Source organism: Salarias fasciatus, chromosome 6 (genome assembly GCF_902148845.1).
Source record: "Salarias fasciatus chromosome 6, fSalaFa1.1, whole genome shotgun sequence".
In the NCBI taxonomy this organism is placed as follows: Eukaryota; Metazoa; Chordata; class Actinopteri; order Blenniiformes; family Blenniidae; genus Salarias; species Salarias fasciatus.
In genome coordinates this window covers 26,293,094-26,312,625 of record NC_043750.1, presented here as the reverse complement: position 1 = coordinate 26,312,625, position 19,532 = coordinate 26,293,094, and the positions used below count along the sequence as shown (strand labels likewise).

The following is a 19,532-nucleotide window of genomic DNA, read 5'->3' as shown; positions in this document are numbered from 1 at the left end:
AATTTGCATTTATTTATGAAGATATTATAAAATCAACACTTAAAAACACATGTGCCTTTGAATCTGAGGAGGGTTGCATTGTGCACAACAGAATGACAAAAGAGCTTTCTTGATTGTATCTGATTTGATCTCATCTGATGAGGAGCTCAACATCAACCTGGGATGCTGACTTATGGAGCGACTTTCTTCTCACAAATCCAGTGGTTTTGACTGTCACATAACAAGTCATTCCAGTTGTTTCCCTCAGCACTCGAATGTATCTCTGCACAATCTTCCATTTCACCCAAGTTGTTGGGCTCTCCAGGGAACCAGTAGCTGAAAAACAAAAGAAACAAACAAAAAATATTTTTTTAAAACCTAGACGAGTTCAACACACGATTACAATACAAAGGTAATAAATTAGTAGTTACTTGTTTACTTCTTTAAGTTCTTTCAGCTTAATGTAAGCTGATTGATTAAATTATATGTGAACCTTGTGTTCAGTGGAGACCCATCCACCCATCGCCACGTCCCGTCCTGTGTTCTGTCAGTCAGTCCAAACCACATTTTCTTGGAAAGTCTTCTTGAGAAGTCCTTACAGAGAAAATGATTGATCAGTACTAGTCATCATTCTGATTGTGCATTTGGAACTCAGTTCACTCCTTGTATTAAACCACACAGCCATAAGCTACCTGTTCTTCTTGGCTGTCTATAATCATCAGGTCGGCCCCTCTGCTCAGACAGTCATCTCGACTCTCCTGCCAGGTTTTCTCAGTGGAGGAAATGTAATAAAAGCTTGAACGGAAATACACCCATCCCTCTTGGAGAAGCTGATCTGAGAGGGAACAAGAAAAGCACAGTGTTGTTACATTTACAGTTTCATTGTCATTTCGTTTTATACATGAACACACTGCTAGTTTCTTTAACTGTGCATCTATTGAGTAAACATTTGTACTATTTTCAATAACAATTTGAATCTGTCACACCCTGTACCTCTGCGGCCATATGGGGGTGCTCGGGGCCTGTTTTGTTTCTGTGCATCTGACCCTTTTCCTGCACACACCCCTGTGCATGTGTCCTTTGTGCATGTTCTGTCTTGCCTGTTGTTTCTGTCTGGTTCTCCTGTTTTCCTGGCCAATCACCTTCCTTGTATTCTCATCATCCTAATGTGCTGCACCTCTGCCTCCCCTATTTAAGCCCTGCTCTCCTCGCATGTCTTTGTTGTCTCCTTGTGGGTCTGTCAGCGTGTTCTGTTCTTGTGCCCATGCTTGCTTCAGCTCAACTCATTCCTGTGTCCCTTGTGTATGTGAGAAATAAAAGAGTTACAACTCATCCTGTGCTGCCTTGTAACTGGATCCTTCCACCTGCATCGTGACATGATCAGCGGCTCAAAGAAAGTTGTCAGACACTTGGAGAGCAGTTTCTGTGCTATTTGATTCTCTAAAACCTAAAAAAAAGATCAGAACTGTGTGAAGACTTTTGGATTGAAATACAAGTTTTTTTATTGTACTTTTTTCATATTTAAGTCTTTCGTAAATGTCAACCATCAAACAGTTTCTTTCGTCTTTTAATTGAATACAGACAAAAAAAAAACGGACATAAAAAAAATGTTTAAAAGAACACCCACAAGTTTATCCTGTTAAGGATGAAAGTATTTGAGTTGAAGCTGTTGGAGATATAGAATGTCTCCTCCAGACAGGTATAGTGAATTAACAAAAAAGCAAAACCAAAAAAAAAAACATAAAACAAAAGAAGAATATCATTATAATATTTAACATTTTTTGTTCCTCATTTCATAAAGTTAAACCCATATATATTGGCTCATGACAGAGTGAAATATTTCAAGCCTATATTTCTTGAAATTTTGGATGATGGCTTACAGACAATGAAAATCCAAAATTTTGTGCCACAGATAATGAGAATACTGTAAAATTGTGCAGTTTTGGAAAGTCATGGGGTCACATCTTGATTGGCAAATCAACTCAAAACACCTGCAAAAGCTTTCCTGAACCTTGATCTCTCAGTCTAGGTCAGTCAGCAACACAATCATGGGGAAGACTTGATAGATGTCCAGACGACAATCATGGACAACCTCCACAAAGAGGGTAAGCCACAAAAGGTTATTACTAAAGAAGCTGGTTGTTCACAGAGTGCTGTGTCCAAGAATATTCATAGAAAGTTGAGTTGAGTGAGTGGACTGAGGCTGGAGTCAGCGCATCAAGAGTCACTACACACAAAAGAATCCTGGACATGGGATACAAATGTCTCATTCCTCGCCCCAGGCCACTCCTGATTATCTTACCTGGGCTGAGGAGAAAAAGAATTGGACTGTTGCTCAGTGGTCCAAAGTCCTTGCTTCAGATGAAAGTAAATATTGCATATCATTTAGAAACCAAGGTCCAAGAGTCTAGAGGAAGAGTGGAGAGGCTCAGAATCCACGTTGCTTGAAGTCCAGTGTGAAGTTACCACAGTCTGTGATATTTGGACTTCAGTGTTATCTGCAGGTGTTGGTCCCTTGTGTTTTCTAAAGTCCACAATCAACGTAGCCATTGTCGTGGATTTTTATTTAAAAAGTATCCTAGGCCAGCTGCGATACAAAAGAAAAACCACAAACTGTAGGAAAGCCCCATTGATATTCCAGTGTTGTTTTATTATCTCATGTTTTCCTGTGCTACTGGCCCTTCAAGAGGAGAGTTTTACCGAAGTTTTTTTCTGCTGCATGCTGGAGCTGTGTGTGTTGCCTCTGAACAGCTGCAGATGCATCTCTCTCTTCCTCTCTCCTTTTACCTGAAGATGTGTGTACATGAAACATGTAAGTAGTGGCTGATACTTGTTATATATGGTGTTAACATGTCCTTAGAGTCTAATTGCTCCGTCCACATGTAAATAATACTGTGTTGTAATCGTCTGGTAGCTTAATTGATCGTTTACTTGTCCATCCTGGTTAAGCTAGCTATGTGATCTGCTGTGATCTGCTATGCATGCTGTTATTGAGCACTATGGAGACTTCTGTTCTGTATAGTGTGTTGTGTATTTCTTTCAGCTTATTGCATCAGCACATTATTTCCTATGATGATCATTCCTGTATATTCATACTCTAAGTAGTAGTTGTATGTTGTACATCTTTATGACGGTTTGTTTATATTGTTATTCATGTGGATTGATATGTGTCTCAGTTCAATCACATACTGTATACTGTTGTATTTACAGAACCACGTTCTTCATCAGTAAAACGTCTATGTCTCCTGAAACTGCCTCCGTGACTCTCTAACCGGAGTCACTCCACCATAGTGTCGCCGGCTCTATTCAGCGCAATCTGGAGAGCACCCAACCCTCTCTTTCAATGGTCCTTCGAGCCGGATAGAGCCCCTTCATGATGCTATGGATCCAACAGAGCATGACGTCACTCCTGCAAACCAGGATGCCACCGAGAGACATGTCCGTCCCCAGAGAGAGCGACACCGACCTCGCCACCTAAGTGACTTCATGGTGGGCTACGAGCCCCAACAACCAGATGAACCTCCAACTGATCTAGCTCACCAGTCTCCACTCCATGCTAGCGATTCGAGGGCCTCATCTGTGAGGAGCAAGCACCCGTCACACTCATCCAGACGCCAACCCAGTGAGTCACAGGGTTCATCCCAAAGTGGTGGGATGTCACGTCACTCTGCGTCACGGCCTGGCTCCGAAGTTAGGCCAGGTTCCCATCTCAGCTCCCTTCGCTCAGCTGCAGGTCTAAACCCCCAACATGCTCTGTCACCAGTTCAGGAAGCAATACTACAGGAAAGTATCCACCGTTTGGAGCTCGAGGAGTTGCAGTCGCAGATCATTGAGGACAGCAACGCTGATTTGGAGTGTCAACGTCTCAACACTCAAGCCAGGGAAGCACAACGCCTGCAGCAGGAGGCACAAGAGGCATGTGAAGCTATCGCTAAACGTCTCGACAGGCAGAGGCGACTTAAGAAAAAAGAGAAAGAGCTACAGGTAGCTAAGCTGGTTACCTCATTATTGCAGCAGCCAGAGCAGGAAGCGACATGCAGCAGTGAAGCATCACCCCAGAGTTACCACTCTTTACCAGGTGTGATCGCTCCACCTCCTGACGACGATGCAGGTGCACCCCGCTGTCATTCTGCTCCTCCGCCACACTGTTTTCCACCGATTCATCATGCTAGAAGCACGTTGCTTCATCATTCACCCAGCTCACAACCCTGTCACACTGGGAGATCTGAGAACATCGCTCTCATGCCTAAGTCTTCACACGTGGGACACTCATTCCAACTGCCTTCCTTCGCGCCTCCTCCTCCGGCACCACAGAGCATACAGCCTCCATCAGCTCAGCCAGTACAGCAGCACCCAATGGTCCAACCTGCTGTCAATCCTCATGCACTGCACCCGCTACCACCGCTGGCTCATCATGCTGCAGCCCCTGCTTCATTGCAGCCAGCTCTCAGCATGCCTGCTCATCCTGGGCCCGCTATGATGCCACATCAAGCCTCTGCAGTTCCCACTGGTATCCATGGTCCACAGCCACCTGCTGCAGGACTCAAGGTATGACCACAGTTCACGGCCAGTTCTGCTCTCCCATACCAGCATATGAGCTCAGTCGTTCATCCAGCACCCGCTGCTCCACCTTCACGCACCGTAGCGTATCCAAGCCCAGAGACATTGATACACCACACTCCATATGGTGTTCCCCAGGCAATACTGCCTGTATTCGAACGTGACCGTGAGAGTGACTTTGCCCTCCTCAAAATGGCTCTGGATAACATGATGGGTGGTCACGGACACTTGACTGAGTAGTATAAGTATCAGGTGCTTCTTGGCCACTTGAAACTGCCTAGCGCTTTGCATCTCGCCAAAGCCTATATGTACGACCCACAGCCTTACACAATGTCTTTACAGGCTTTACAAGATAAATACGGCCAGCCCCGGCAGCTTGTCCAGTCAGAGTTAGGTGCCATCCTCAAATCACCTGCCATCAAGTTTGGCAATGCCGAAGCCTTTGACTCATTTGCCCTCTCCATCCAGTCTCTTGTAGGCATGCTCGGGACACTTGAAGGGCCGAATGGTTTTGAGCTGAGGTGTGGATCTCATGTAGATCGCCTTTTTGAGTAAAATGCCTTCCTCCTTCAGGGACAGTTTCATTGAACACTGTCTGAACCGTGGGGTCCTCCGAACAGGGTCAGACATGACTTACACCCTGCTTGACCTGGCAACCTGGCTTCAGATGAAGTCACAAGCAAAGCGCCTTTCCAGTCGAGCAGCCACTCTCTCTCAGCATGAAACGCCCAAGCCAGTGAAGAAGGCCCCTGTCTCCCATTACAAGGAGAAGACCACGACCATCCTTCTCAATGCTGGAGAGCCCCCTGATGTATCACCGACTCCTCGCTCAAAGGCTAGCTTCAAGTCCAAGTCCAAGCCATATTGTCCCCACTGTGACTCCAAGGACCACTTCTTGAACAACTGTGATAACTTCAAGAAGCTGTCCACAGGGGAAGTAGTGAAATGGATCAGGGATGGGAAGCGGTGCTTCAAGTGTGGTCGAAACCATGCAGCAGAGGACTGTAATTTGAAGCGGCCCTGCAAGATGTGTAAGGAGTTGCACCTCACCATTCTGGATGACTCCATCCAGCAGACCCAGACCAGCGTCAACATGGTGACCACACCCACTGTAAGGGTCTACCTCGACCGGCCCAACCGTTCACAGCAAGTGATGTTAAAGGTCGTCAAGGTCATCCTCCGGAACGGTGACCGAGCATTGGAGACCTATGCTGTCCTAGATGATGGCTCAGAAAGAACCATCATTCTTCCTCACGCAGTGCAGCAACTGAACATTTGTGGACGACCAGAGACTCTGCATCTACAGACAATCCAGCAGCATGTTGAACAGCTCCAAGGCAGTTCTGTCTCCTTTGACCTTTCTCCTATGTGCAGGCCTTCCCAGAAGTTCCGGATCAACCAGGCTTTCACTGCAGAAGGTCTGAACCTCGCCGAACACTCCTATCCAGTGGCCACACTCCAGCAAAGGTACGAGCACCTCAGAGGCCAGCCTCTACAGCTAATCGATCATGTTCATCCAATGCTCCTGATAGGCTCAGATATGCCACATCTCTTGGTCCCCATAAAGCCAGTCCGTGCAGGTCCACCAGGTGGTCCAATCGGTGTCTGTACACAACTTGGTTGGTCACTCCAAGGTCCTACCACACTAACCCAGCCCAAATCAACCTTACAGTGTTTTCGTATCTCCACTGTCACCCCTGCTGCTGAGCTCTTCAGGAAAGCATCTTTGGCAACTGGACATGCTCCCTTATGTTAACCAGAGGGCAGCCACCCGCTCTAAGCAAGACCAGCAAGCTATCGCCATGCTTCAGACATCCACGATCAGGGTGGAGGTTGATGGGAGTCCTGCGGTACGCTACCCCTTTGCTTAGACAAGCCAACGCTGCTCAGCTCCATGCAACAAAGGAAGCTGTGCTGCCCTGCCTTCGTAGCATAGAGCGGAAGCTTGCCAAGGACCCGAGGAGAGCAGAAGTCTACTGCAAGGAGATAGGCAAATTGGAGAAGGCTGGTTATGTGGCACAGGTACCTCCTGAAGAAGCCAACCAGACTGCTGAGTCATGGTACATTCCTCACCATATGGTGAACCATAATGGTAAGGATAGGATCGTGTTTAACTGCTCGTTTCAGCACCAAGGTCTGTCATTGAACGAACTTCTCCTTCCCGGTCCTGTGCTTGGTCCTACACTGCTTGTTGTCCTCATCAGGTTCCGTCAGCATGCCGTGGCAGTCAGTGGGGATATAAAAGGCATGTTCCACCAGATTCGCCTGCTGCCCACTGACAAGTCAGTGCTACGCTTTATCTGGAGGAATATGGAGAGAGAGCAGGAGCCTCGGATTTATGAATCGCAGGTTCTCCCATTTGGGACCACTTGTAGTCCCTGCTGTGCCATTTACGCCCTCCAGTGGCTTATCCAAGATGGTGCAGGATTCAGGCCAGGCCTACCAGAGACAATTGAGAGGTCCTTTTACGTGGACAACTTTCTGCACAGCACATCCTCCACTGAAGAGGCCAAGAGTTTGGTTGATGACCTACGCCAGCACCTTCAGATTGGAGGTTTTGAGGTTCGCCAGTGGGCGAGCAATGAGTCAGCGGTCATCAAGCACCTCCCACCTGAGGCACGTTCTGAATGAACATGTATATGTACACATATATATATATATATATATACATAATTGTTATAGGTATTATTATCCCTGCGTATGGTCAAAATTTACTGTCAAGCAGAAAGTAGTCTATTCTTGGGTGTATATTAGGGACATGGGAGTGAAAAAAATTCTCTGCCTGTTGAATTAAGAGCCCTCCATAGATCAGACCACCACGCAGCCCACCACTCACTCACTGTTACACTACATACCTTCCTGGTGTTCCCAGGCAGTCTCCCGTCCAGGTACTGACCAGGGCATTCTACAGTGAGTATCTAAGATCTGGCAGGATCAGGCATTAACAGGCAGAGTCCTGCACTGGGTCGGGTACCCGTGGTTACCCGACTGAGCCGATGGGTACCCACAAAAACAGCTGATTTGCGGGTGGTTTTTAAAAGCTTTTTTGGGGGGGGGTTCGGATCTGGGTGGGGAAAAAATAGCTTGCGGGTCGGGTCGCGGGTTGTAGATTGACTCATGAGAATCAATATAAAATAATAATAAATCAAATAAAAACGCTGTGATGTAATCCATCTGCTGCGACTGTCTGCAGCTGCACCGTGTCTCTTCTGCATCCATTTCCGGGCTTTTCAGTTAGTTGAGCAAACTACAGAAAACTATCTTGGTCATTATTTACTCGCTTCCGCTATTTTGTGACAGTCATTGGCTCAGCTGTTTAATCGCGTTTCGCCATCTAATAACACAATTTGTGATTGGACAAGAGCATCAAATGGTCTGCCGCTGTCTAACAAGCGCCACTTCCAAAACAGTTAATAGCTATTTAGATATTTCAGAAATAAATGGATAAAACGTAGAACTATCACTTTGTAATGTTCCTGAAGTGTTCAAACATTACACAGTGTTTCCCTGATGATTATTTTTCTCCTCGAAGGATTCTAAATATGTCACGGCTCGTAACTGCTGAACGCCGCTTAAGTCTGTACAGAAAGTAAGTCTATTACACACGTAAAGTTACCTTTAAGAGATTAAAAGTTTAAAAGCATTAAACATAACAAACAAGTGTTTTTACAGTTGTATGGGAGAAGAACACGCAGGGCTGATGATTCATGGCTGAAGTCAGGCTTTATAGGAAGAGCTGCTTCATTCAGGTGCGTTATTTAGTCACTGACACCTGAACTGTGGTGATGTGCTGTATGCATGCAGACATTGTGACCCAAAATGATTACTTTAAATACAGGTTACGGGTCGGGCTGCGGGTCGTGTTTCAATGGGTTGGATCGGGTCGCGGTACTAATCGGGCTGATGCGCGGGTTTGCGATTCGGTTGTGGGTTTGTACGTCCCCGGGTCGGGCCGGGGCGGGTCTTGAAAATTGGACCCGTCGCAGGACTCTGTTAACAGGTGATTATGGCATCCCCTCTTTGTCAGCAGCAGTAAAATGGTGTTCAAAAGGCACATCTTTACAAATTATAATGGCTACTTTCCTGGACTTAAATGAAAATTAAAAATGATAAATTTGATTTGTCCATGTCAATCTGAGATGGGGGGCCGCACGGTGGCGCGGTGGTTAGCGCTCTTGCCTCACAGCAAGAAGGTCCTGGGTTCAAATACCGGCTGGGGCTCGGGGCCTTTCTGTGTGGAGTTTGCATGTTCTCCCCGTGTGTGTGTGGGTTCCCTCCGGGTACTCCGGCTTCCTCCCACAGTCCAAAAACATGCATGGTAGGTTAATTGATCACCCTAAAAATTGCCCCTAGGTATGAATGTGTGAGTGAATGGTTGTTTGTCTCTATATGTCAGCCCTGCGACAGACTGGCGAACTGTCCAGGGTGTACCCCGCCTTCGCCCACAGCAGCTGGGATCGGCTCCAGCCACCCGCGACCCCGAAAGGGATAAAGCGGCGGAAAATGAATGAATGAATGAATCTGAGATGGGATTTTTTTTTTTATGTGATCCTTGCAAAAATATAACCCCTGACTTACAAGATTTTAAGTGTGTCAACAATTTGCCGCTTTTTACTGGCTCATTAATACCTTTCACATTCTTCTTGGAATGTGAAAGGACCCCCCCCCCCCCCCCCCCCCCCGATATGTTCCTCCTGCAACATTCGGTGTCAAGATTCTGTCTACCTGTCTGCGAGATGAAGCCTGGCACACTCTGCAGACACACACTTGAAGACAACAAAAGACAGATTGCACAAGAGCTTTGCCAATTCTTCGGTAGAGTATTGGGTCCTTCTGTCATACCCTGTAAATCTGCGGCCAGATGGGGATGCTTGGGGCCGGTTTTGTCCATTTTGCATGCCCTGTCTCATCTATTTCTGTCTGTTCCTCACCTGCCCCGTTATCACACTAATGTGTTGCACCTGTGTTTTCTGAAATTTAAGCCTGCTTCCCTTGCTTGTCCCTGTTGGTTCTTTGTGGGTCTGTCTGTATGTTTCTGTTTCCCGTGCCTGCCCCAGCGCAACCCTGCCTTGAGATCCTTGTGTTTGGAAATAAAGGAGTTTTGATCTACCTGTGCTGCCTGTGCGTGGGTCCTTCCACCCCACACCTTGACACTTTCAGAGTTACTCTTCCATATCTTGTGTCGTCAAATGTGACTTTGAATGGTTTTCCTTCATTCATCTCTCAGGTTATTCATTCATATCCGCATTTCTATTTGAGCACAACAGCTGCTCAATATGTGACAAGATTTGTCCCAAAACTGTTGAATTGAGTGGGTGCAGGAGACAGTCTCTGAACTGTCAATAAGACATTGCAATTTAAAACACAACACAAAATGCAATAAATATCCATCTGCCCTCATTTTGCTTTCTGTTGACTTGTGTGAGATCCACACTCCACACTCACCAAAGTCATTCAACGTCCTCTTCAACTCATCCCTCTCCCTTATCAGAGCATTCTGCTGGGATTCTGCCCACAGTGGAGGAAAGGCAAAAAAAAAAAAGTATTACTATAGCACCATTCAGACACAAGGCAAATCACAGTGCTGTCGAAAGAAATAAAATAATTACATTAAACAGACCAATTAAGAATCTAAATCTAAATTAATTTTGATTATAAAATACATTAAATCACAAATGTTCAAAACAGCATGACAAGGAGAATGAAAAATTTTATCAGAAAAAGTTGAATATCATAAGTAAACTGTATAGTTTATTTGAAAGCCTGAGCAAATTAAGCTTAAAATTCAGATTTAAAGGAAGTGAGTTGTATTAGCAGTCCTTGAGTGTTCAGGATGTTTGTTCCACAGGTGAGGAGTGTAGAACTTAAAACTACTTCACCATGTTTCCTTCTGATTCTGGGAACACTCAGTAAACCTCTTCCTGAGTATGTCAGGATGATCTGGGTGTTTCATACTGCACTAGTAAATCTGAGATGCAATAATTATCCCCAAGACCATAAAACCATTCACAATGATGGGACAACTGTGAGGTCATATTGAGTTTGACCTTTGCCCACCAAAACTATTTCAAGATGTTTGGAGTCTGTGATAATTTGTTAGAAATGCAAAAGTTATCCAGAAGTAGTTCAGTTCTGACCATGCAGAAATCAAACCAAATTTGTGTTGCATTCAACTTTTTATTATTGTGAAGTGAATTCAGAAAAAAAAAAAAAATAATAAAAAAAAAAAATTCTCAGAAACAGGCAAAATGACAGAAAGTAAACACTGATTTACTGTCATACTTAAGTCATCCAGGCTCCTCTTCAGCTCATCTCTGTCTCCATTCATGGTTTTAATCTTGGCGTCATGACCTGAAACTGAATTAGTTTCATTAGATTGCATCAACTCTCCAAAGTCTTTGATACTGAAATTGTGATACAAGAGTGGTATCTACTGGTGGTACTGTAGTGGTACAAGGAGGAGAAGCATTTTTGAAAACTGCATGTGTCAATATGGTATAAAATATTTAAATGACTTGATGACCTGAGCAAGAATGACTCAAAATGAAACATTTGACTTTGAAACCATGTTGTTACACTTAAAAACATAACTGGATGTGCAGATATCAATAACTTGAGGGGGAATTTTATCCCTGGTGAAGGTGATGAGAAACTCCCCCAATGGATTGTTGAGGCCCCCCAGCTTGAATAAAATAACCCCTGCCCCACACACACACGTGCATGCTGTATGTAAGAAGAATGTAGCAGCAATATTTTGACCAGGATTTGTCCTGAAATGCATGCTTTATCAATACCGCGTCCATCTGTCCGCGACGTTCCCCTCTCTGCTTGAGGAGCCACAGGACTCTGTTTTGAATGGTTGAGTGAGATGCGTTCCCATTTGGGTGAAAAGATTCTAGGTGTTGTTTTAATTTGTGGTTGAATAAATGTGACTTTAAATTTTGATCTGCTGCTGTTTGTTCTCTCCCCACTCTAAGAATGCTCAGTAAGGAATTTAGACTTCAGTGACTGAAATATTACAGAGGATAACTGTGGTGTTCTTTAAAGAATGACGAGGTGCAGCACACGTTTAACCATTTAATGTCAGCAACCACCAGCACGCACACAAAGCCACTTAATAGAGATTCCACCTCCTAACAGGTGCACACCAAAAGACACCCCCCCCCCGTCCGCATGGCAAACCAGTCAGATTAACCACAAAAAGCTCATTATGCTAATACACCACAATAACCATCTTAGAAAAATGAATATGTTATCAATATGCTACAAAACATTTTTGAAAAAAATGAAATTTGCAATCAAAATAAGAATTATAATTCATGCATTCTGGCTGTCTGGTAATACATTTTGTTCACTGATTCTCGAGACATGATTGGCTTTATTTCTACCAAGCACTTGAGTTTTCTCCCACCATCTCTTTGAGGAGAGACCATGATCAATTAAATTTATTCTGCCTATTAATTGCATGAAGACTCCGCTCTGTAGGAAACCACTTCGATAGATTTGGTCACCTTACTTCAAATCTATGATGGTTCTATCTAATTACATCTAATGTAATTACATTTTAACAATTGTTTTTTCCCCTCTGGATCTGTCTGTAATGTAATTTACTTTTCGTGAATGTGAAATTGTGTGGATTCAGAAAACATAGTCAGATGTCAGAAACTGTGGCAAAATGACAGAAACCAGTTCACTTGGAACTGTACCATTCATATTTGACCAATCTGACTTTTTTTTTCTTCTTTTGGCTTTGGATCTGTCTTCCACAAGACAGCATTACTGTCATACTTACTTAAGTCATCCAGGCTCCTCTTCAGCTCATCTCTCTCTCCAGTCAGGGTTTTAATTTCAGCTTCATGACCTGAAACTGATTTTTTTTTTTTTAACATTAATTGCATCAACTATATCAAAAAAAATCTTTGAAATAGAAACTGAGATATAAGCATTCTATTTCGTGGCACATGGTGTCAGGGCTCACCCTGAGATCCTCTGGGTGTCTCCCTTCCTCCTGTCTCTGTTCTCCCTCCCCTGTTTCTTCCAGTCATTCAGTTATCCTCTGGTGGTCTGTCTCCCCTCCTGTGAATTTAAGCTCCCCTGTCTGTCTCCTTGTTGCCAAATGGTCAAGCTTCATGCCGTCATTCCGCGTCCCTGTGTGTTCTCCCTGTCTTAAGTTGTCTTGTGGACTCTGCTCGCTGCTCTGACTTCACCTTTGTCTCACCCTCGTTGGATTTTCACCTGTGTGGAGCTAAATAAATGCTCTGAAACGCATCCCTGTGGGAAGAGTCTGCTTTTGAGTCCTCGCCTGGAGGACACATGGGGGAGAAGCATTTTTGAAAATTGCATGTGTTATCAATATGGTATAAAATATATAAATGACCTGAGCAAGAATGACCCAAAAATGACAGTGAAACATTTAACTTTAACTTTCATGTTACACTTAAGTAACATAGTCAGATATGGCGATATCAATAACTTGGAGGGTTAGGCTTCAAAAGCTGTTAGTCCCATATTGCCCCGGAAGAACAGTTTGAGCTCAGAGTTCTGGATAATTGGATGTTTCTAGGTTTTCTAAAAGTAGAACTGAAGGCAGAGCTTTCGGCGGTAAAACTCCTCATATGTGGAAGAAGCTCAGTTTCAGTTGGGCAGACGAGCAAAGTCCGTACTTCTAAAGGGAGAATCAAAACCTTTGTATTTGATAAAGCTTGCAGTGAGAGCTGGTTCAGGCCACCCTGGACCATTTTCTACTTGAGCTGCTATAGGTTGAAATTGAATTGAATTTCACTGATGTGTGTTGTTTTTTGGTTTGTGTTTTTGTTTTACTTTGGCTCTGTCTGCAATGATGTGGCCTCACTATCACACTTACCGAAGTCATTCAGCTTCCCCTTCAGCTCATCTCTCTCGTCTGTCAGGTTTTTGGTCCTGGCTTCATAGTCTGAAACAGAGTTAGTGTAATTTTTTTGCATGAGCCTGTAAATAATGTGTTAAAATGACAAATTACATTGTGTCAGAGTTCAGTCACGAGATCAATCAGCCTCAGTATGCACACTGACATACTAATTATTCAGCATGTGGTTGAGTTGAAGAAATCCTGAAGTTATTGGTGAATTATGTTAATCACAAAACTCAGAAACCATTTCAACAGACTGTCTGGAGATTACACATTGCACAGTCTCATATGAGATTACTGTGATATTGGTGTATTCTGAAGGTGCAACTTTGAGTTCATATGAATTTTGGCAGAAACATGTTCAAATCAAGAGGCTTGTTCAAAGTGTTCAGAATAATGTGCATAGTCTGAAAAAAGTTTATTCCTGAAAACAGAAGGGGTGACAATGTCTGCTTTACTGTCAGAAGTGATAAACAAATTAACAAAACAGACTCACTGAGAGGAGGTCTCAAGGAAATGTTGAGAATAACCTGAAGGATGCAGAGGAGACCAAAAGACACAGCAACACACCCGAACCACTTCAGACCTACACACCACTTCAGACCTACACGCCCACACACACACACACGGTTCAGATCAAGATCTAAAACAAACACATATTGCACCACATACTGAAAAAGCAAAACATGGATATTTTTTGCATCAAGGATTTATTTCAATGTTGGTGGTCTAAAGCAGATATCAAAGTTACACTAAATTTCAAATGATTTCACATTTTCAATCGGTGAATAAGACATGAGCACATTGTGCAAAATTACAGCCAAGAAATGTAAAAATAAAAGCATCAAGTTTTTGAACAACAGGAAAAAAATTCATTACTTAAGTCTTGAAAGAAACACTCAAACACTCAGCACATTATTTAAACACTACGATACTCTTCCTTCCTTCCTTCTTCTTCAATAAAGAGACTTTAATGTTGATTTCATGTTGGTCTCTCACCTGGTGCTGCAGACGTGTCTCTGTTGCCTTTATTAGAGATTTTTTCTATCAAGACTTCAGGTTCAGTTTCAAGGACAACCATCTCCATGTTATTGAGGCTGAGAGTGAGGAGGCTGCTGCTGAGGGTTTTCTGCATATGGAGCCATTTATCTTTTATTTCGCTTAAAACAGTTTTACTTCCTCATTGTAGCAGGATGACCTCTGCTCTATTTCTCTGCTGGCTCTACCACATGGCTGATAGTGTGTGTGTGTGTGTGTGTGTGTGTGTGTGTGTGTGTGTGTGTGTGTGTGTGTGTGTGGCGGGGTGCCTTGAGGGGGCAAGGTGCATTTTACCTGCTGGCTAACACCTGCCCTACTTTTCCTGATTTCACACTGCTGCAGTGGTGCTGCTTGGGTAGTATCCTGCTGCAGTATTGTAGTAATGAAATAATCTGTTATTTTATTTGATGAGTTAAAGTTTTGCATAAATCGCCCCTATCACAGCGCCTCCTCTGTCCACATGATGCGGTCACGTGACAGGCTGAACCAATCACATTTACACCTGGTTTCACACACTCAATATGGAGACATCCTGCTCAAATCAACTTGGGATTTCAGAACGCTTTGGTTGACTTCATGTAAGTTTTGTCCATTTGTATAAACAGTCTATGCTTCAGTCACTGACTCACCTTGTCCACTGGAAGTGTGCCTCTCTTTGACAAAGCTGAACAAATAGAGCGATCATTTCCAGCCCACAAGTCCTTCGATTAAATATTCTAACATTTAACAATACTGGAGAAAACTGATTGGTATAATGTGGGTCTGGATAAAGCATCTAGGTCATGAAGTTAATTTGAGAAGTCATGGCCAAATTAAAAAACAAACAAACCAAGAATCAGCAGAAGAAAGTTTGTTTGTAGTTCCAAGCATATTTATGGTGTTTTTTTTTTTTTTCTAATTTTTTGTCTTTCCCACAAAGCATTTTTCCTCCTACAGCAGGTAGGCAATGAAGTCGTTTAGCAAATTCTAGTGACTTTTAGGCCAGTCAATAGTAGCTTTCCATCCAGAGGAGTTGGCAAAGCTGCACTTGATTTATAGGGTAGCCAGATCACCATCTGTGGCTAAAAACCACTTTTGGCAACCAAAAATCAGAATAATCATGCTGGTTCAGCCTCCAAATATTTTGATAAGGGTTTCAATTACCAGTTTTGGCCAAAAATTCACCAACCGTGAATCATACGATCTTCATGGGCAGGACTTCATATTAAAGAAGCCTTATCTGCCAAAGCCAGGTTTATAAATAACCTGCAATAACCTACTTGCAACAGTGTCATCGTCTGTTAAAGACGAGACAGGACAGTTTATAGACTGATAAAGTTTAGTTTTTAACCAGCAAAAGTAAATTAGTACAGGGGATGACACAATAATTTACTTTCACTTGACTTCCGTTGTATCAAATGTAGAATTTCACGTACTTTTTCTCATCTGTAACAATGAGTTATTAGGAAAAACATTCTAAGAAAGAAGTGAAACTATCTGTGGACAAAAGGTCAAAACATATTCATAACTTTGATACAAAATATGTTTTGTAATCTTCATTTATGTTCTCTCATATTTGAGCTGCAGACAGTGTTTAATTAACATGATGTGACAACACGAGCAGTGATGCGGAAAACCTGGGACAACGCGACCTGAGGACCCCAGGATCTCAAATTACAAAAAAAAAAAACAAAAGACAAAAAAGAAACAAGGACCCACAAGTTCGAATAATTCACTGGAACAAAAGATGTGATTTCAAATTAAAACAAACTTTATTAAACCATAAAACGTAAAATTAGCAGACTCGCTCAAGAATAAATGGGGTTTGAGGCCTGCCTGCCAGACAAAACTAAACTGGACAGGGCTGGGGCTTACCACGGCAGTGGTAACAGAAGGGGCACAGGGCGTAAGAGCCAGGTTCTAAAACACAAAGCAGTTTTTATTAAAAGTACATTTATTTATTTTTACCTTAACTGAAGTTAATCCAACTGCACTACAGGTTTATTGCTGCTATTGGCCATGACAAATAAAATCATAAAAAAAGGGGGGTTGGGGTTTTCGCTTTTAAACCACAGCTGGTAAGTTATAGAGCCATGTTCTTCTCACAGATCCAGAGACTGGAATGGCGACATTCTTCATCATTCCAGCCGTGGTCAGGGTGGCAGCTGTGTATTTGTACACAGTCTTCATTTCCCCTTTTGTGATTATTCGGTTCCCCAGAGCACCAGAAACTGGAGAAAGAAAAACAAACAAAAACAATGAACAAGATGAATAAAAACTGAATGAAAAAGTAAAAGACAGCACAGACTAAAACTTGTTCTCTGTATTCATTTCTAATGTGGTCACATGATGTTTTATTTTGCATGAGAACCTTTGAGCCAGGCGAGTCCCATCTACCCATTCCCAAATCCCATCTCTCTTGGACAGCCCAATCCACATCAGGTTTTGCACCAATACTTTAATGAATTCCTAGGAATTCAATAGAGACAAATAAGAGTGTTATCAATCAACTCTGAGATGTCAGTATATCAACTGCATTTCACTCTGTTATAAATACATTTTTAAAGACTACTTCTCTGTGTAGTGTTTGTACACACCTGCTCTTCTCTGCTGTTGATAATCACCAGATCTGCTCCTCTTTGCAAACAGTCATTCCTACTGTCGGGCCAGGTTTTCTTGATTTGAGAAATATAGTAGAAACTATGGCTGAAATACAGCCATCCATTATGGGACCTGTGAGCTTCGATGAAACAAAGTGAGTAAAGGTTCATACAAAACTGAATACAACCCTTTTCAATATCATGGACATGTTAAAATACACAAAGCATTAGATGTTTAAGCACAGAACATTGAAAATCAAGGTAATATAGTGACAGTAAACATCTACAAAACTCACATGATGAGAATAAAATACAATTCAATGAGAACATATTTTATAGCTATATCTGAAAATTAAAAAAAGAATGAAAAGATACAGAAATTAAGTGAAATTCAAAATGAGATTTGAGTGAGTTGGGCTGGGGGTGGTTGTGGTGTTTTTTTTTTTTTTTTTCAAAATTTTGGATCTGTCTGCAATAGTGTGGCCTCTCTATCATACTTACTGAAGTCATCCATCTTCCTATTCAGCTCATCTCTCTCTTCAGTCAGCTGTTTGGTCCTGGCTTCACAGTCTGAAATGGAGTTTGAATGATCTTTTGCCATCAGCCTCTACATGATGAGTTAAAATCACATGCTATATTGGTTCAGAGTTAGAGCTGAGATCAATCACCCTGTTGAATTGTTTCAGTATGCACAGTCACTTATTCAGGATGTGGCTGAGTTGATGATAAAGTCATGAAGATATTGGTGAATTATTTTCATCACTACACTCAGAAACAGACTGAAACTTTCAATGTTTTGAGATTGTCTCATAGTCATTGACCAATAGATCCTTTCAACTAATGTTTCATATCGACGAAGTGGTTCAGTGCAAAGTCCTTGTCGATGATTTCTTCATGAGTAAATAGAAAATTCACATTTCTAATTGGGAATCAATAAAACTGCAAAACAGGGAACTTGAGAAAAGAAGCTCACATTTATCATGACTTGTTGTCCAGTGAGGTTGCTTCAGTATTCTTCAGTATCAATTTCTGAAATAAAACTGATCTTCCTCAATTTGGTGTATTTTAAACAAAACAAACAAGAGAATCACATTGTTTCAGTTATGTCTTATATCAGATCAGTCTTGTACTGTACAGCATTTAGTTCATATGAATTTTGGTGAAAACATTCAGGACATCAGGTTTGTCTGAAGTGCAATGAAGAGCAATGTGTGCACTCTGTTGAAAAAAAAGTTTACTTCTGGAAACAGAAGAGGCGACAATGTCTGCTTTCCTGTGTCAGAAGTGACATGTAAACAAATAAGACTCACTGAGAGGAAGTCTCAAGGAAATGTTGAGAGCAACCTGAAGGATGCAGAGGAGACCAAAAGACACAGCAACACACCTGTACAGCTTCAGACCTACACACACAGACACACACACACAGGATCACTATTTAAAACAACATATTGTACATTGTGTAACTGAAAAACACAACAACACGAATATTATTTGCACCATTGCATGCTTCTCCAGCACAAGACTACAAGACCACTGGTCTAAAGCCGGTATCAAAGTCACAGAACATTTGTAAAGCACTAGCTGAAAAAGACATGAACACATCATTCAAAGTTATTGAATGTTAAAAAAAAAATTAAAAAAATCAAACATTTTCATGACTGCTGAAAACTGATGTTTTGAAAGAAGCACATTATTTAAACACTACACTTTTTCAATAAGAAGTTTAAGGTTGATTTGATGTTAGTGTTTGTTTCTCACCTGGTGCTGCAGATGTGTCTCTGTTGCCTTTATTGGAGATGTTTTCCATCAAAACTTCAGGTTCATTTTCAAGGACGACCATCTCCATGTTAGTGAGGCTGAGAGTGAGGAGGCTGCTGTTGAGGGGTTTTCTATAGATGGTACTGAACTTGAGGTGAATCTTAGTCATTCGTCATTACTTCTGCTTCAAACATTTGTACTTCCTCATTTTAGGTCAACATTAAGAGTTCGATTAAAATATGATTTTGATCATCCTTCTTACTTTTACAATCATATTGTAAACTATCTCTGAGCTGCTCATGACAGGTATGACGATCAGCAGTTGATATGATTATCTTGAAGAAGTTCATTTAAATCCTTGCAGAAATCTTAATTTAATGACATTGATATTTTCAGACAGGGGAATGAGTTCAATTTAGCAGTTGAACTATTGATACACAAGTTTGTCCAAGAGCAGGAGGGAGGAGCAGAGCTCAACCAAAGCTGTGAGGTTTATACATCTTTGAAATGCAGGAGTTCACATGACACGAACAGTGCTGCTTTCACATATTACACACTGAGGGTCTAAATGCATGCCCACATTTTGCCCACACTACATTTTGCTTCCTTCCTGGAATGATTTGCAAATAACTCATTGTGACAGAGGAGAACCCACATGTGAAATTCAACATTTAACACAAGTTAATCAGCTGAAGTCAAACTTCGACTAATTTTCTATAATGAACTAATGA

General features: G+C 42.3%; 2 protein-coding genes across 3 annotated transcripts; both read right to left on the bottom strand.

Moving 5' to 3' along the window:
* Positions 1-14,555, bottom strand: LOC115390706 (CD209 antigen-like protein E). Of its 2 annotated transcripts, XM_030094684.1 has the most exons (9): positions 14,426-14,555; positions 13,923-14,030; positions 13,403-13,471; positions 12,332-12,406; positions 10,822-10,896; positions 9,985-10,047; positions 672-814; positions 473-573; positions 1-315 (listed from the first exon to the last, which is right to left on the bottom strand). In XM_030094684.1, exons 1-9 carry the CDS (start codon positions 14,511-14,513, stop codon positions 171-173), a joined length of 867 nt encoding a protein of 288 aa, XP_029950544.1. In that variant the 5' UTR covers positions 14,514-14,555; the 3' UTR covers positions 1-170. The 2 variants fall into 2 exon arrangements, with proteins under 2 accessions (XP_029950544.1, XP_029950545.1); XM_030094685.1 differs by lacking the exon at positions 10,822-10,896.
* Positions 14,556-16,262: 1,707 nt separating this feature from the next.
* Positions 16,263-18,914, bottom strand: LOC115390713 (C-type lectin domain family 4 member M-like). Its single transcript, XM_030094692.1, has 6 exons — positions 18,802-18,914; positions 18,354-18,443; positions 17,545-17,613; positions 17,041-17,183; positions 16,815-16,912; positions 16,263-16,674 (listed from the first exon to the last, which is right to left on the bottom strand). The coding sequence occupies exons 1-6, from the start codon at positions 18,887-18,889 to the stop codon at positions 16,527-16,529; spliced, it is 636 nt and encodes a 211-aa protein (XP_029950552.1). The 5' UTR covers positions 18,890-18,914; the 3' UTR covers positions 16,263-16,526.
* Between the last annotated feature and the right edge of the window lie 618 nt (positions 18,915-19,532).

Coding starts and splice junctions, on each gene's coding strand:
- LOC115390706 (XM_030094684.1), bottom strand. CDS start 14,513: ATGGAGATGGTTGTCCTTGAAACTGAACCTGAAGTCTTGATAGAAAAA. Junction 12,407..13,402: donor GGGGAAGCTGAATGACTTCG/GTAAGTGTGATA, acceptor AAAAAAAATCAG/TTTCAGGTCATGAAGCTGAA. Junction 10,048..10,821: donor GAGGAGCCTGGATGACTTAA/GTATGACAGTAA, acceptor CACTGTGGGCAG/AATCCCAGCAGAATGCTCTG.
- LOC115390713 (XM_030094692.1), bottom strand. CDS start 18,889: ATGGAGATGGTCGTCCTTGAAAATGAACCTGAAGTTTTGATGGAAAAC. Junction 16,913..17,040: donor TCAACAGCAGAGAAGAGCAG/GTGTGTACAAAC, acceptor TTGAATTCCTAG/GAATTCATTAAAGTATTGGT. Junction 16,675..16,814: donor GGGACTCGCCTGGCTCAAAG/GTTCTCATGCAA, acceptor TTCTTTCTCCAG/TTTCTGGTGCTCTGGGGAAC.